This window comes from Eumetopias jubatus, unplaced genomic scaffold (genome assembly GCF_037043125.1).
Source record: "Eumetopias jubatus isolate StellerSeaLion01/CBP00866 unplaced genomic scaffold, mEumJub1_p1.0 scaffold_8, whole genome shotgun sequence".
In the NCBI taxonomy this organism is placed as follows: domain Eukaryota; kingdom Metazoa; phylum Chordata; class Mammalia; order Carnivora; family Otariidae; genus Eumetopias; species Eumetopias jubatus.
In genome coordinates this window covers 13,609,367-13,627,245 of record NW_028274814.1, presented here as the reverse complement: position 1 = coordinate 13,627,245, position 17,879 = coordinate 13,609,367, and the positions used below count along the sequence as shown (strand labels likewise).

The following is a 17,879-nucleotide window of genomic DNA, read 5'->3' as shown; positions in this document are numbered from 1 at the left end:
CAGTGAAGAGTCTCCCTGAGCTGAGTGAGAAAACATAATAATACATAATATAAAGCAAAAACTACAATCGGGGTGAGCTTTTACTTGCTCACCGTATCTACTAGCTTGCTATAGGACATAGCCTCAAAACTTAACAAGAAATCTTTGTCATTTATTTATTTAGACTATTTGGTAGCTATTTGGGTCTTTAGATTCTGAAATAAACCGCTGGCAAAAGAGAGTCAATCAAAATCCGAGTGGATATTTTTTTAAAGATATTGATTTGCTGATAAAACTGAACACCCCAAAACCAAATAATCCAGTTAAAAAATGGGCAGAAGACACAAACATTTTTCCAAAGACATATAAATAGCTAACAGATACCTGAAAAGATGCTCAATATCACTCATCATCAGGGAAATACATATCAAAACTTGTATTGTCAGAATAGCCAAGAAAAAAGAAGAGAAAGAAAGAAATTGATTTGCTGATTCTCAAACATATATGGAAGTACTAAGAACACAGAATTGCCAAAACAGGGCACCTGGGTGGCTCAGTTGGTTAAGCATCTGCCTTCAGCTCAGGTCATGATCCCAGAGTCCACACTGGGCTCCCTGCTCAGCGGGGCTTTGCTTCTCCCTCTGCTCCTCACTCTGCTCGTGCGCGCTCTCTCTCTCAAGTAAATAAATAAAATCTTTTTTTTAATTTTTTATTGTTATGTTAATCACCATACATTACATCATTAGTTTTTAATGTTGTGTTCCATGATTCATTGTTTGTGCATAACACCCAGTGCTCCACGCAGAACGTGCCCTCTTTAATACCCATCACCAGGCTAACCCATCCCCCCACCCCCCTCCCCTCTAGAACCCTCAGTTTGTTTTTCAGAGTCCATCGTCTCTCATGGTTCATCTCCCTCTTCGACTTACTCCCCTTCATTCTTCCCCGCCTGCTATCTTCGTCTTCTTTTTTTTTTCTTAACATATATTGCATTATTTGTTTCAGAAGTACAGATCTGTGATTCAACAGTCTTGCACAATTCACAGTGCTCACCATAGCACATACCCTCCCCAGTGTCTATCACCCAGCCACCCCATCCCTCCCACCCCCCACCACTCCAGCAACCCTCAGTTTGTTTCCTGAGATTAAGAATGCCTCATATCAGTGAGGCCATATGATACATGTCTTTCTCTGATTGACTTATTTCACTCAGCATAACACCCTCCAGTTCCATCCACGTCGTTGCAAATGGCAAGATCTCATTCCTTTTGATGGCTGCATAATATTCCATTGTGATTATATACCACCTCTTCTTTATCCATTCATCTGTCGATGGACATCTTGGCTCTTTCCACAGTTTGGCTATTGTGGATATTGCTGCTATAAACATGGGGGTGCACGTATCCCTTCGGATCCCTACATTTGTATCTTTGGGGTAAATACCCAGTAGTGCAATGGCTGGATCGGATGGTAGCTCTATTTTCAACTGTTTGAGGAACCTCCATACTGTTTTCCAGAGGGGTTGCACCGGCTTGCATTCCCACCAACAGTGTAGGAGGGTTCCCCTTTCTCCGCATCCCCGCCAACATCTGTCGTTTCCTGACTTGTTCATTTTAGCCATTCTGACGGGTGTGAGGTGGTATCTCATTGAGGATTCTGATTTGGATTTCCCTGATGCCGAGCGATGGTGAGCACTTTTTCATGTGCCTGTTGGCCATTTGGATGTCTTCTTTGGAAAAATGTCTGTTCATGTCGTCTGCCCATTTCTTGATTGGATTATTTGTTCTTTGGGTGTTGAGTTTGATAAGTTCTTTATAGATTTTGGATACTAGCCCTTTATCTGATATGTCTAAATAAATAAAATCTTAAAAAAACAATAGAACTGGGGTGCCTGGGTGGCTCAGATGGTTAATCATCTGCCTTCGGCTCAGGTCATGATCCCAGAGTCCTGGGATTGAGCCCCACATCGGGGTTCTGGCTCAGCGGGGAGCCTGCTTCTCCCTCTCCCTCTGCCTCTCTCCCTGCTCACGCTCTCTCTCTGTATCTCTGTGTCTCAAGTGAATAAATAAAATCTTAAAACAAAACAAAACAAACAAACAAAAAACCAAATAGAATTGCCAAGACGATCTTGGAGAAGAAGAATAAAATGGAAGAACTTACACCACCTGATTTCAAGACTTACTATAAAGCAATATCAATTAAGATAATATAGTATTGGGTAAAGGACAAATAGACCAATGGAAGAAAATACAGGTTTAGAAACAGACTTATATATACATTGTTAATTGAGTTAGAACAAAGGAACCAGTGAAATGTGAAATTCAACGGGAAAACAAAGATCAAAATCACATCGTAAGTATATGCCAAATGTGGGATATAGTCAAGGCCACAGAAAACACAATCTGCCACAGAAAAAAAGAGCTAAGTTGACCTTTATTTAAATTTAACATTTCTAAAAATATTTTTAATTTCTGACCTTCAAAAGGTGCTGTTCTGAAAATGGAAGGAAAAATTATAGAATGGGAATAAATATTTGCAATATATATATGACAAAAGAACTTGTATCCAGGATATATAATAAAATGCTATAACTCAATAATAATTAAAAACAGACAAAAATGGGAGGAAGGGTGAATGGGGAGTTATTGCTTAATGGGTATGGAGCTTCATTTTATTTATTTATTTTAAAAGATCTATTTATTTATTTTAGTGAGAGGAGGGGCAGCAGGAGAGGGAGAAAGAGAGTCTCAAGCAAACTCCACACTGTCACAGAGCCAGACATAGGGCTCCATCTCACGACCCTGAGATCGTGACCTGAGCTGAAATCAAGAGTCGGACGCTTAACTGACTGAACCATCCAGGCACGCCAAAGTTTCCTTTTTGTGAGATGAAATGGGTTCTGGAGATAGGTTTCACAACAATGTGAATGTACTTAACATTATTAAACTGCACAATTAAAAATATTTAGATGGTAAAATTTAAGTTATGTGTATTTTGCCACAATTTTTTTTAAACAACTTGAGTAGTCCCTTTCGGAAAGAGGATCTGAAATTAGTCAATAAGCACATCAAAAGATACTAACATCATTAATTATTAGGGAATGCAAGTTAAAAGTTCAGTGAGACATTATATTAGGATGGCCCGACTTTAGAAAATGACAATATCAAGTTGGTGAAGATGTAGAGAACAGGAACTCTCCTACTTTGCTGATGGTACAGTAATAGGATACAGTCACTCTGGAATATAAACTTAAAAACATATATGCCAAAAAAAAATTTAAAAAAAAAATATATTCCTATGTCCCAGGTATTCTAGTCCTACCTGAGAGTTACAAAAACCTATTTCCGGAAATAACTAGTATAAGAATGTTTGCAGCACCTTTTTGCCCCAAAACAGCTCTTAACTAGAAACAGCCCAGGAGTCCATCAAGAGGAGAACGGATAAACAAATTATTGTTTATTCATACAATGGAATGTTATTCAGCAATACAGAGAAACAATTGCTAGGGATGCACACGATAACAGGGATAAATCTTAAAAGCACTATGCGGAGTTAAAATAAGCCAGACATAAGAGAATACACACTGTATGATTCCATCTGCGTAAGTTTTAAGAACAGGCAAAACTAATCTGCGGTGATAGAAATCAGAGCAATATTTGTCCGGCATGGGGATGTGACTAAGGTATTGTCTGGAAAGGGACACCAGGGAACTTTCAGGAAGGATGGAAATGTTCTACCCTTTCATTTAGGTGATGGCTACACAGGGCAAAACACTCGAAATGATACGCTTACTATTTGTGAACATTCCCGTACGAATACCTCAATAGTAAGAAAGTATTAAACTTTTTCTTTCATAGCATTTATTCAAATGTCATTTAACATTTGTGATATTTGCTTACTAATATCTATGTTGTCTACTCTGTAAGTCAGGCACTATTCTAATCTCTGCGAGTAAAACAGTTGACAAGACAGACCAGTCCGTGCCCTCATGAAATTTATCGTCCGTAAAGGAAGGAGCCCTCTTTGTCATGTGCACTATCTCACTCCCAGCACGGAGCATGGTACTTGGTGCATGTGTACACTCAAGAAATATTTGTGGAGTGGCTATAGTGTAGGGAACCAAGGAAAAATTAGTCATCCATAACTCACTCCCTCATCACTCTCTCCCTCCTCCCCACCCCTGCCCCTGTCTATTTTTCTTCAATATTTGCTATCCACTCTGATGAGTCTCTCAAGTGCCCGTATACTGTGTGGACCTATCGATAAGGATCATGAGCCTGGAATCCCACAGAAGTAATGGCAGATGGACGTACTCTAGGCTGAATGGAGCACTAGCTCTCCTCACAGGAAGATAGATGGAGGGCAAGTCAGAGATTTTTCTCAAGACAAGGACTGGATCTATTAATGTGCCTGTACTGGTGTAACTTTGAGATTTTTAGAATTCTGTTTCATTAAACCTGGCCAGTTCACCTTTGGACCAGACAGTTTTACCAGGTAATCCTCAAAAAGCCCGATTTTTGAGTTAGCACAACATTCTCATGGGTCCAGCAATATTTTATTTGTCCAGCTGATTAAATTTCTGAAATGAGGATTACTCCAATTGAAACTGTAAACTTCAGTTGAAAGAGGAAAAACCAAAAGGATAAAAAAGAGACTATATATTCTTATCTATGTAATCCAGTCTGGGGATATTTCAGGGGAGTCAATTATTAAAAGCTCAGCAAGCTGGTTCAGATTACCAGGTAATTTAGTTAAAAATTAGAAATAATTAAATGTTATCTTGCCAACATTCTTAAGTTCTTTCATCTGCAGCAACTTAAGATTTAGAAAATAAAGTCAAAGTCAAAGATGTTGAAAAAATTTTTAAGAGAAATTTTAGATTGGAAGCTTCCTAAAGCAAGAGCCTGTATTTTGTATTTCTTGTGCTCTTTCCCACAAACCTTGTCCCAGAATACTTAGCATCATGATGGGTGCTCAACAGCATGTATAGCTTGCTAATTTTCTTACTGTTTGAAATTTCCTGGATATATTTCTACACTGAACATCATTTACCTTTACAATCATAGCTCCCAAATAAAAGCATTAAGTACACAGTTTAAAAAAATAGTCTATTTTAAAATTGGGCTTTATCTACAAGTGACTTCTAGTACGAAAATGAATGGCTTGGTACTAGGAAAAGACTCTTTTGCCTCCTTTTTCCCTTTGGAAGGGACTGGATACTTGGATCTATTTCCTTACATTCCATCCATGCCCACAAGTGGTCAGACTGACAAATACTTCCCAGCTAGTGTCACCCCTCCTCTGAAATTTCTGCTTGCCTCTATTATAGCCCAAGCATATTGCATTGAAAGGATTTGTTTACCCATCTATATCTCATACCAGATTGAGCTCTTTGGGCTCAGGCACTCGGTCTTGCATCCTTAGTATCTAGCAGATGACTGTCACGTACTATCTCCAGACAGGGGCTCAATAAATGTTAAATAAGAACAGAAAGACATGTACAAATATCATCAAAGAGACAAACAGTATCTAAACATTATATGTACTTACAATATAATTGAAGGATGTATCAGCAAGCACTGCAAACTGACGAAACAATGTGTGCCTAGTAAACATCTCATCTTTAAGGACATGGAAGCTACAATAAAAGAAATGGTGAAATTAAAATGTGCAGAAATCATAAGATAAAGCAAATTAATATTATGTTCATGTGGTTAGGAACTACAATTTTCATTGTGAAAGAGATATAAGTAAAAAATTTAAAATATTAGTATGAATTTGTTACTTCTTTCATTTTTAGTTATTTTTTTAGAGGCTTTATTTTTAAGCAATCTCTACACCCAGCATTGGGCTTGAACGCACAACCTTGAGATCAAGAGTCACATGCTCTACTGACTGAGCCCGCCAGGCACCCTTACTTTTTTCATCTTTAAGATTACATATTTCCCAGCCCTGAAAAGGCACGGAATTAATGAATGACAACCCAGTATCAATGAGCATCTTGGAGCCCAAACTGTAGTTTTGGGTGTTTTTTGTTTTATTTTTTTTTTAAGATTTTATTTATTTACTTGAGAGAGAGACAAGAAGACAGAGAGAGCACAAGCAGGGGGAGGGGTAGAGGGAGAGGGAGAGAGAGAGAAGCAGACTCTCTGCTGAGCTCCAAGCCAGACTCGGGGCTCCACCCTATGACCCTGAGACCATGACTTGAGCTGAAGTCAGATGCTTAACCGACTGAGCCACCCAGGTGCCCCCCAAACTGTAGCTTTAAAAACATTTCTCCCTAAAATGAACCAGGGCTTCTTTCAGAAATGGCTGTTTCTAGATCTAAGGCAATAAATACCCAAGTTGAGCCTGGGACATTTTATTGTTAAGGGAGTCATCAAAGACTGTGCCAAAAGAACACAGCAGTCAACCTTAAGAGGGCTCCCATTGACTTAAGATTGGAGAAATTGAGCATCAAAAATAATGATTATAATGTATTGAAACACAACAAATATATTAAAAACTTGGGAAATTCTCAGCCTATCCAGATTGCAAATGATGCTAAAAGTAGGAGATTCAGCCTCAGAAAAGCATGTTCTGGAGACAAAGCCACGAGTATGCTGGACAACTTTGGGTAGCCACTAGGAAGGAACCAAAAAAGTCCCAGTATTCAGTCACATGGAGGGTCTTAGAAGAGATTGGGTGTGTCTCATGGGTCAAAACCACAATGAGGTACCACTGCATAACTGTTAGCATAACTGAAACCAAAAAGACAGACAATAAGAAATGTTGGATAGGATACAGAGAAATGGGAACCCTCATCTCTTGCTTCTGTAATTGTAAAATGGTGCAGCCACTTTGGAAAACAGTTTGGCAGTTCCTCAAAATGTTAAACATAGAATTGCCATATGACCTAGCAATTTCTTCCAGTATATACCTAAGAGAATTGAAAACATATGTTCCACACCAAAACCTGTACATGACTGTTAATAGCAGCATTATATATAGGAACCAAGAAGTGGAAATAATTAAAATGTCTAAAGACTGAAGAATGGGTAAACAAAATGTAGTCTATCCACGCAATGGAGTATTATTTGGCAACCAAAAGTAATGAAATACTGGTACCTTCTACAACATAGATAAACTTGAAAACATTATGCCAAGTGAAAGAAGCTAGTCACAAAAGGTCACACAGTGTATGATTCTGTGTATATGAAATGTCCAGAACAGGCAAATCCATAGAGACAGAAAGTAGATTAGTGGTTGCTAGTGGTTGGCAGCTACAGCAATGGGGAGTGGCTGCCAATGGATATGGAGTTCCTTTATGGGTTGATGAAAATGTTTTGATTTAGAGAGCGGTAATTTGTTGTCCAACCCTGTGAATACACTAAAAACCATCCTTTAAAAGGGTGGTATGTAAACTATATGTCAATAAAGTTGTTTTACAGTAAGTTACTATGTGTGCTAAAAAAATGGAAACTTATGAATAAAGTAGAGAGAAAAAAGCAGAGCAATGATGACTTTAATATCACTTTGATGAAGAAAACAGCGCAAAAGATTGGTAAAATTGATAAAAAACGTGAATTTCCGCACAGAATTGAAATCTACTTAAAAAAATGAGTAGTCATCTTAGAATTGAAGCAATCATATATGATATTAAGAACTCAGTACATGGGCTGAATAGGAGAATGGATACAGAGCACAGACAGGATTATTCATCTCAAAGGCAGATCTATCTATCTATCTATCTATCTATTCAAAGTGAAGCCTAGAGAAAAAAGTAGGAAAAACCAGACAGGAGTGTAAGAAACATGTGGGTTGTAGTCAAAAGGCACAACTTACATATAATTAGAATCCTAGAAGAGGAGAGGCTGATAGTTGATAAGTCTCGACATCTCCGGAGGAGGCCAGGACTCAATGCACTGGCATCATGAATAGGCTGAGGGAAAAAAAACTACCAGCACAGAATTCTACACTCATAGAAAATATTCTTCAATAATGAAGGTAAAATAAAGACACTTTCCTATAAAGGAAAGCTGACAGAATTATTTGCGTGCAAACCTATGTTAAAAGAAAAACTGAAGAGAGCTATATGGATAGGAGGAAGGTGATCCCAGATGGAAACACATTGAAAGCAGGAAGAAATAAAGAGCTCACAGAGTAAAAATGTTAATGGAAGTGAATACTGACTACGCCTAACAATCATTGTAACGTTCGATGGTGTTAAACATTTATAAGGAATCAAAATGAAAATGTGGGAGGGGGTTAAATGGAGTTAAAATATTCTAAGGTTCTAGAATTCTTTCCTTTTTTTCTTTTTCATTGAAGTATAATTGATATACACTACCCTGTTGGTTTCAGGTGTACAACATAATGATTCTAAGGTTCTAGGATTCTTGGGGAAGTATTAAATAGAAATTTGTAGAAGACTGTGGTAAGCAAAGGATGTGGGTTAAAATTTCAAAAAGGGAAAATAATAAATAACTAACAAGTCAATAGAAGAAAATATGGAATAAAAATACGTTGATTAGTCCAAAAAAAGGTGAAAAGGAGAGAAGAAACAGGTCGGCTAAATAGGAAAAAAATGTGTTATGTGGTAGATGCAAACCCAAGGATACCAGTAATCTCACTAAAAGTAAATGAAGTAGGCCAATTAAATAAATAAGACTGGCAGGTCAGATTAAAAATCCAGCTCTATGCTGCTTACAAGAGACACATTCAAATATAAAAACAAGATAGGTTGAAGGAAAAAAATGCACCATGCAATCTTAATCAATGAAGAGTGATACAGTTATATTAATTCTAGATGAAGGAGACATTAAGCCAGAAGGCATTTTTACAGATAGAAAGGAATGGCTCATAATGATACATATAAATGATAACCTCATAGGAAGATAGCAGGATTCTAAATTTGTAGGTATCCATCAATGTAGCCATAAAATATTTAAAGCAAAAACTGACAGACTAAAAGAGAAATAGATAAATCTATAAGCATAGTGGAAAATTTAATACTCCTGTCTTAATAGTTGGAACTGTAGCAAAAACTTAAGTATATAAAAGATATAAAAAACACAATGGATAAATGACCTAATTGAAATAGATAAAACACTGCACCCAGTGATAGAATTCCTCTTCTTTCTAAGTGTGCATGGATCATTTTTTCAAAATCAACCATATGCTGAACATAAAACAAGTATCAAAAATTTTAACAGATTGAAATAATTCAGAATAGGTTCTCCGAGCACAATAGAATTAATCTAGAAATACAATTAGACAATCGTCAACTACCTGAAAATAAAACATATCACTTCTAAATAACCCATGGATCAAAGATAACATAAAATAGAATTTGTAAAATGTTTTATACTGAACAATAGTATATAACATGTCAGAGTTTGTGGGATGCAACTCAAGCAGTGCTTAGAGGACAATATGTAGTCTGAAATGTATATAGTAGAAGAAAAAAAAATCTGAAAACCAATGATTTCAGCTTTCTTCTTAGGAAGGATTGCAAATCATACACAAAGAAAGTAGAAGGAAGAAAATAATAAAGATAACAGAAACTAATGAAAAGAAAACAAATATGAGAGATATTCAACAAAGGAAAAATGATTTCTTTGAAATAAATAATAAGACTAACTCTTAACAAGATTGATCATAAAAGAGAACACATATTATCAATATCAGAAATGAAAAAGGGGACGTTAGATCTTACAGATAATTTAAGTATAAAATATGAAGATATTATGAACAACTTTAAGTCAATCAATTTGACACTTTAGTGAAAAGTAAAATTCCTTTTTATTTTTTTAGATTTATTTATTTATTTTAGAGAGAGAGAGAGACAGAGAGAGAGAGAGAGTGAGAGCACGCACAAGTCGGGGGGAGGGGCAGAGGGAGAGAATCTTTAAGCAGACTCCTCCCTGAGCACAGAGCCAACGTGGGGCTTGATCTCGTGATCTATGTGATCATGACCTGAGCTGAAACCTAGAGCTGGATGCTTAACTGACTGAGCCACCCAGATGCCCTGGTAAAATTCTTTTAAAAAGACAACATAAATTATGAAATCTACTGGAAGTGGAAGATCAGAATAACTCAATATCTATTTAACAAACTGGATATTATTTAAAACCTTCCTCCAAGGATAGACAATAGACACATGAAAATATGTTCATCGTCACTCACGATCAGGGAAATGTAAATCAAAACCATAATAAGATATCACCTCACACCTGTCAGAATGATTAAAATCAGCAACGCAAGAAACAACAGGCGTTGGTGAGGATGTGGAGAAAGAGGAACATTCGTGCATTGTTGGTACGATGCAAACTGCTGCAGCCACTGTGGAAAACAGTGTGGAAGTTCCTCAAAAACTTAAAAGTAGAACTACCTTACGATCCAGTAATCACACTACTGGATATTTACCCAAAAATACAAAAACATTCATTTTAAAGGATACATACAGCCCTATGTTTAAGCAGCATTATTTATAATAGCCAAGATATGGAAGCAGCCCAAGCATCCATCAATTGATGAATGGATAAAGAAGATAGTGTGTGTGTGTGTGTGTGTGTGTGTGTGTGTGCGTGTGTGTATATATATATATATGTATACATATATATATATACCACGGCATATTATTCAGCCATAAAAATGAAATCTTGCCATTTGCAATGACCTGGATGGAGCTAGAGAGTATTATGCTAAGGGAAATAAGTCAGTCAGTGTTAAGACAAATACCATATGATTTTACTCATATGTGGAATTTAAGAAACAAAACAAATGAGCAAAGGGAAAAAAGAGAGAGAGAGAGAGAGAGACAAAACAAGAAACAGACTTTTAACTACAGAGAACAAATAGATGGTTCCCAGAGAGGAAGAGAATGGGGGGGATGGGTTAAACAGGTGATGGGGATTAAGGAGGGCACTTGTCATGATGAGCACTGGGTGTTATATGGAAGTAATGAATCACTACATCGTGCACCTGAAAGGAACACTAACACTAAACTAACTAACATTGTATGTTAACTAGCTGGAATTAAAATGAGAATTCAAAAAAATAAAACCTTCCCCCAGAGAATGATAAACATTAACTTAAGATAGATGTTACATTGGAAGAAGAAGAGGCACTAGGCATGGAATGGGCACACAATGGTTGTGAAGATACTGCCAACACTTCATCTTGTAGTAAGAATACTTGTGTTCATTATATTGCTATCTTTATACTATACTAGTATATCTTAAGTATTCTTCCCTTTATACTAAATGTTGAACCAAAAAAATTTTTTAGTACAGAAAAAGAAAATAAGAGTAATATGTTTTTAAGGGTTAGAAAGACCTGTGTCCATGACTGAGATCTGTCACTCTTTAGCTGTATGAATTCTGATAAATTACTCAATTTCTTCGAACTTCAGTTTCCTCATAAGAGAAGTGGAGTTAGTGTTTTTTTAGAGCGAGCGTGAGAGCTCGTGCAAGCATGGTGGGGGAGGGGCAGAGGAAGAGAGAATCCTCAAACAGGCTCCACCCTCAGCCCGGAGCCTGATGCAGGGCTTGATCTCACCACCCCGAGATCATGACCTAAGCTGAAATCAAGAGTCAGCTTAACGACCGGGCCACCCAGGCTCCCTGGAGTTACTATTTTTAACTACCACCTACAGTTTCAATAAGGATTTGATGCATGTGAAATGATTAGCATTGTCTCGGGCACTATCTAGTAAACTAAAACATTAATCGTATACATTCAACACACGCATAACAGAATAACACACAATTAGCAACTGCTAATTTCATTCAGTTTAACAATTTCATGGCAGGCATCTTTGAGATTAGTCATTTGTTGCACATATTTTAGCAAAAAGGACACTGGATTTTTCATATAACATAACTTTACAAGATGAAGATGATTGCTTGAGAAAGGATCTATTTCCAAGTAACAAAGTGTATCTTTTGGGCAGTAGGCTGGCTAAACTGCGGCAAGGACTTCCAATTGAGAAATTTAGGGTGGCTCAGATGGTTGGGCGTCTGCCTTCGGCTCGGGTCATGGTCTCGGGGTCCTGGGATTGAGTCCCACATCGGGCTCCTTCCTTAGTGGGGAGCCTGCTTCTCCCTCTGCTTGCCACTTCCCCTGCTTGTACTCTCCCTCTCTGTCTGGCAGATAAATAAATAAAATCCTTAAAAAAAAAAAAAGGAATGGATAAATATATTCCAAGAATGAAGTACACTCCCCTCAGCTAAAAAAGGACATTGGAAAATTCAGTTCTGAGTCTTGTTTGGTGATCGTAATAGCCTGTTCCCCACACTCAGCCTCGGAAACTGCAAGAATCAGGGGGCAAAAAGGATCGCTGCACCCCTTCAGAGATGGTGGACCTCCCTCCACGCTCTACCACATACCACGTATCTCCACCTTAAACCATCCCCTCTGTCCCGGAGCCCCCAGTTACTACTCACTGTGGATCCTACTTCTCTGAACAGCACCTTCAGACTGACACCTTCATTTGGTGTCTGCTTAGCTTTTTTCTTTTTCTTTTTCATTTTTTAAACACACTTAATTTTTAAAAATTTTTATTGTTATGTTAATCACCATACATTACATCATTAGCTTTGGATGTAGTGTTCCATGATTCATTGTTTGTGCATAACACCCAGTGCTCCACGCAGAACGTGCCCTCTTTAATACCCATCACCAGGCTAACCCACCCCCCCACCCCCCTCCCCTCTAGAACCCTCAGTGTGTTTTTCAGAGTCCATCGTCTCTCATGGTTCGTCTCCCCCTCCGACTTACTCCCCTTCGTTCTTCCCCTCCTGTATCTTCATCTTCTTTTTTTTTCTTAACATATGTTGCATTATTTGTTTCAGAAGTACAGATCTGTGATTCAACAGTCTTGTACAATTCACAGTGCTCACCATAGCACATACCCTCCCCAGTGTCTATCACCCAGCCACCCCAACCCTCCCACCCCCTGCCACTCCAGCAACCCTCAGTTTGTTTCCTGAGATTAAGAATTCCTCATATCAGTGAGGTCATATGATACATGTCTTTCTCTGATTGACTTATTTCACTCAGCGTAACACCCTCCAGTTCCATCCACGTCATTGCAAATGGTAAGATCTCATTCCTTTTGATGGCTGCATAATATTCCATTGTGTATATATACCACATCTTCTTTATCCATTCATCTGTCGATGGACATCTTGGCTCTTTCCACAGTTTGGCTATTAACACAATTTTTTAGAGCAGTTTTAGGTTCACAGCAAATGGAGAAGAAGGTACAGAGATTTCCCATATACTTCCTGCCCCCCCACATGGACGGCTTCCCTGACTGTTAACAACCAACAGAGTGGTACATTAGTTACAATCAATGAATCTACACTGACACATCGTATGGCTCAAAATCCATAGTTGACATTAGGGTTCGGTCTTGGTGTCATACATCTTATGGGTTTTAATAAATGTGTAATGGCATGTACTTACTTTGTAGTATCATGCAGAGCAGCGTCACTGCCCTCAAAATCCTCTGTGCTCCACCGACTCATCTCTCCCTACCCCTGAGCCCCTGGCAACCACTGATTCTTTCGCTGTCTCCATAGTTTTACCTTTTCCAGCATGTCATATAGGATCATGGCCTTTTCAGACTGGCTTCTTTTAATATCTCGTAATATACGTTTAAGGTTCCTCTATGTCTTGTCACGGCCTGATCGCTCATTTCTTTTTAGGTCTGGACATAGCACAATGTACCCATTCGCCTCCTAAAAGACCTCTTGGTTGCTTCCGATTTTGGGTGGTTATAAATAAAGCTACCATCAACAGCCATGTCTGCTTTTGATTCCAATTCCCCTCACTTCCCACCCTGGGAAACTGCATCTTGGATCACCATCAGCTGAACACTCTGAACTTCATGAGCCAACCCCACACCATCCCCTCACCTGCCCAGGGCCTAGCTTTTGAGAAGACTACAGACAGCTGAATTTAGAGGAAGGCACAATACTCAGAATAACCACCGAGTGCCCAAGACTCCAGATTTATTCTGATTTGGCTTTGGCATTTCTGTGAATCTTGAATTTCATAGACAATGAACGTGTTGTGGGTATACTCAGGTAGCAATGAGCGACAACAAGTTACCAAGGGCCGAATCGTCCTTTCCCCCCACACTACACCCTGACAAGGGCTGAGAACAAAGATACAAGAATCTAAACCTGTCAGGGGTGAAACTAACGGGACCGGGAGGTCAGGTGTACCAGGAAAGGTCCTAGGACTCCTGTGACAGGAGACGCAAGCCAGAAGCCTGAGAAGGGAGGGAAGTGGGGAGAGAAGAGGAAAGAAGGGCAGCGTAGGGTTTCTGTTTCCCTAACTTTCCCTGTTCCCCAAGTCCAAGAACGAGGGGGGTTAGAACAGTGAGAGGAGGAGGGAGGAGATTGAGAGCACAGTGCGCCTGCGCGGGCACGTCGCGGCTCCGGCTCTGCTGGTTAGCAAGCTCCCTGGGAGGGACTGCGCATGCGGGGAGAGGAGGTGGGAGGGAAAGGGTGCGGACGCACAGCCCTTAGTTTGCGCGCACTCCCCTGCCGTGTGGGAACGGCGTGCGTGTAACGTCTCTGCGCCCTGGCCGGCGTGATGTGCAGCAGTGGGTCCGACCCGCCCCAGGAGCTCAGCAGGCAGGACTGGGGGTGGCTCTGATGGGTGTCGGGTTGAGGCGGGACACTCAGGGCGGCATCACTGCGGCACCGGGCGGGTGGGGATCTAGTCCTGCCCCCGTGTGCCACACCTGCACACCGTTTGGGACGAGAGACGCGACCATGGCGGCATCATGCCACACTAAGAGGAAAGACTAGCTCCTGCCCTGGTTGGCCCCGCTTAAGTTCCATCTTCCCGGAAATAGAGCCAACTCAGCAGAGACAGAAAAGGAGCTTGGGAGGTGGAAGCCCTGAACTGGACTGGGCTGAATATAAATCATGAATTGTCTGAGAAATTGTTGTATTCGACTGTTACGTTGCCTGGCCAAGGTGAAGTTTTTCCTCTACAAAACAAAATGATGGCGCCTGATCTAAGATCGGTTACAATGAAATGAAATGACCATTTTAGCCATACAGATCTGCGACTGTACTGTCAATTTCCATCCCCCACCATGATGCAGTACCCTGGATATACGCGCTCTCTCTGTTATATATTACCTTGAATGAACACTTGGTGATGCAACCACATGAGAAAGACAATGCGTTATGTCCCAACATTATGTCCCAGTTAGTTGATTGAGAAAATATATAGAAAATATGTAATCATACTTGTTGGTATTCCAAATGTTTAGATAGCAACATAAAGTCTGCATAGACCAAAATGATGAAATGAACATAGACCATCTTGATTAACAGCAAATCAACTTGAAGTAACACTGAGACATTCTTGTAAATGGTCATTGAAATATGGGATGAATCCCATTGGGACAGACACAGCATAAATATTAAGGATCAAAGTGAAGCCCACAGGCGTGCCTGGGTGGCTCAGTCGGTGGCTCAGTCGGTTAAGTGGCTCAGGTCGTGATCTCTGGGTCCTCGGATCAAGTCCCACACGGAATCCCAATCCCGGCTTCATGGTGGGAGGTCTGCTTGTCCCTATCTCTCTGTGCCCCCCCACTCGTTCTCCCTCTCTCTCTCAAATAAATAAATAAAATCTTTAAAAAACAAAACAAAACAAAGTGAACTCCACAGAAATAAGTAAGGGAAAGAGAGTCTACTCAGTTTCAGAGATGTTTGGGGAAATGAAGTGCATATTTAAGCCAGTCTCAGTCTCTTGTTTCTCACCTGTATTTATATTCTATCCTTAGAATAACTGTATGAAGCAGTTAGGACAGGTATTAATATGCACATTTTTCAGAGCACAGAGCATTATCAGCACAGACGTGAAGCACAAGCAGGAGTGCATGTTACCACGAGGAGATCTTTCTCTCACCACCTGGTGGTATTCCGGCTAGCATGTGGATTCTCAGTGTACCACCTGGGACCATTTCAGGGTGATGTATGCAGCAACCTACAGGATTTCTTTTTTCTCCCTCTTTCTCATACACTCACAATAATAGTGTAAGCTTATGAGGTGCTGGGCAAATGTAGGGCATTATCGTCTTACGAAGTCCTGTGTGAGTCTCACACTTGACTTCTGACATCAGACCAACACTGAATCCATCCTGTCTTGAATGCTCCTTGACTGTGAGAAAATCTTGCAAAGGAACTTCCAACATGTGATAAAGAGAAGAGAATCTGGGCGACATTATGGCCAGAAACAAGAGAAGAGAATATAGTTGTTTTAAATTAACATGTTAGGACAAGGAAAAGAAAATAGGCATTTTCTCTACTTGGTGTTGCTTTTAGCCTTTCCAGAATTTTACAGTAGTCACTTACTCCAGTTTTAAAAAGACAAAGGTGACATAGGGAAGGTAAATTAAAATGATTATGTGAGTGAAGAACAGATCTGAGAATTAAGGAATTGGTGCTGTTTTGTCTGTAAAAGGATAGAGGATACAGTATATAAAACAATTTTATAAAGAAGATCTAGACCAGTTAAATATTCTCATGTGCAAATAAACAGGAAACTGTTTTAATAGCCCTATGAGGGAAGATGACTAGGTAGGTCTGATTAAACCAGATATCAAGAAGAGGCTGTCTATCCTGTTAATCCTTTAAAATTGAAATATGGAGATAGGGAATGTAATAGAATCTTGAATTATTTTTTCTTTGAAGTGACTTTGACAACTCTTCTATTTTAAGCCAATTATTTTGCATTTCTTGTTAAAGGTGTATGCTGGTATTTTATATTAATTAATATGCACAGAAAAATGCACATTAGTCACGTTTTAAAAGATTAGTCACATTTTTATAAATAGAATTTATATATATCACCACATACCTATTCCTGAGAATATAGAATTTCTTTTCCCAGTTTTTGTTTATCTGTTCTGATTCTTTCTTAAATCTGTAATAGATTTATAGATGGTTAAATGTTGTATTAGCTACAAATGAACAATTATGCTTCATTATTACCGGTACCTTTCTGTCTTCTTTTTCTCATTTTCTAAATTAGCCTTTAGTACTTGTATTTGCTCCTCCAAAATATGTCTGTCTTCAATCTTTCAATAGAAAATGCATCACAAAGTGAATTACATGAACAATATATTCTTTCTCCATAAATCTTAAAAGCTATTTCTATTAAATAGCATGCATATTCTACCTATCAAAAATAATTTGAGGGAATAGTGAGTTACATTTACTTGCAGGTCCCCATAAATTGCAAGAATTAAAGATCCCATCCGCCATGTCCTGTAAGTGATTCATTTAAAGGCAGCCAGTTCTAAGCAATACTACAAAGCAATCAAAACTTATCTTCATCACCCCTCCCCCTACCAGGTATCCCTTTTTCTAAATCTTGTTTTCTCTCTCTTACTGTGACCTCTCCAGCTCATTATAGGCAGGAGCTGCTCCAGTTACTCTATTTTCTTTCTTTCTTTCTTTTTTTCTTACCAAAACTGTTCTCAGGAAAAGATCTGACCAAGTCAATCACATTAGAGCTTTATGTCACCCATTTCTCAGGATTGTTTATATTTTACAAGGGGACAAACTTTAGCAAAAGGAATGAATCTCTAACAGTGGAATTGTGGGCATTTCACGAATGAGAGAGATTTCTCTGGATCCAGCCTGGACGTACCCCAGAATCAGATTACAGTGTGAATGAGGTCTTTGTCCCTTCATAAGACCCACTCTCGGTGTAGCTTTCAAAGTCATTGCCACTTTTTAAGAATAGCCAGCATCAATATAAACAATAAGCATGTTAATAGTAATGGTCATATTAGTCATTATTATACCTTAGCCACTGACAATTTCACCTTTCCTTCGTGTACCTCAGCTGGTTTTGCGTGCCTCACCTGGCATGAAAATAAA

At 39.0% G+C, this 17,879-nt stretch overlaps 1 protein-coding gene across 1 annotated transcript in view; it reads right to left on the bottom strand.

Annotated features, from left to right (window-relative positions):
* CUNH10orf67 (chromosome unknown C10orf67 homolog) overlaps positions 1-17,879 on the bottom strand; it is a 155,141-nt gene that overhangs the window by 26,925 nt on the left and 110,337 nt on the right. Inside the window, exons 11-14 of the mRNA XM_088025527.1 lie at positions 17,804-17,863; positions 16,992-17,071; positions 16,852-16,917; positions 5,530-5,617 (exon numbers count right to left, since the gene is read on the bottom strand). Of these exons, the coding sequence (XP_087881653.1) occupies positions 5,530-5,617; positions 16,852-16,917; positions 16,992-17,071; positions 17,804-17,863 (294 nt within the window). The remainder of the gene's footprint in view (positions 1-5,529; positions 5,618-16,851; positions 16,918-16,991; positions 17,072-17,803; positions 17,864-17,879) is intronic.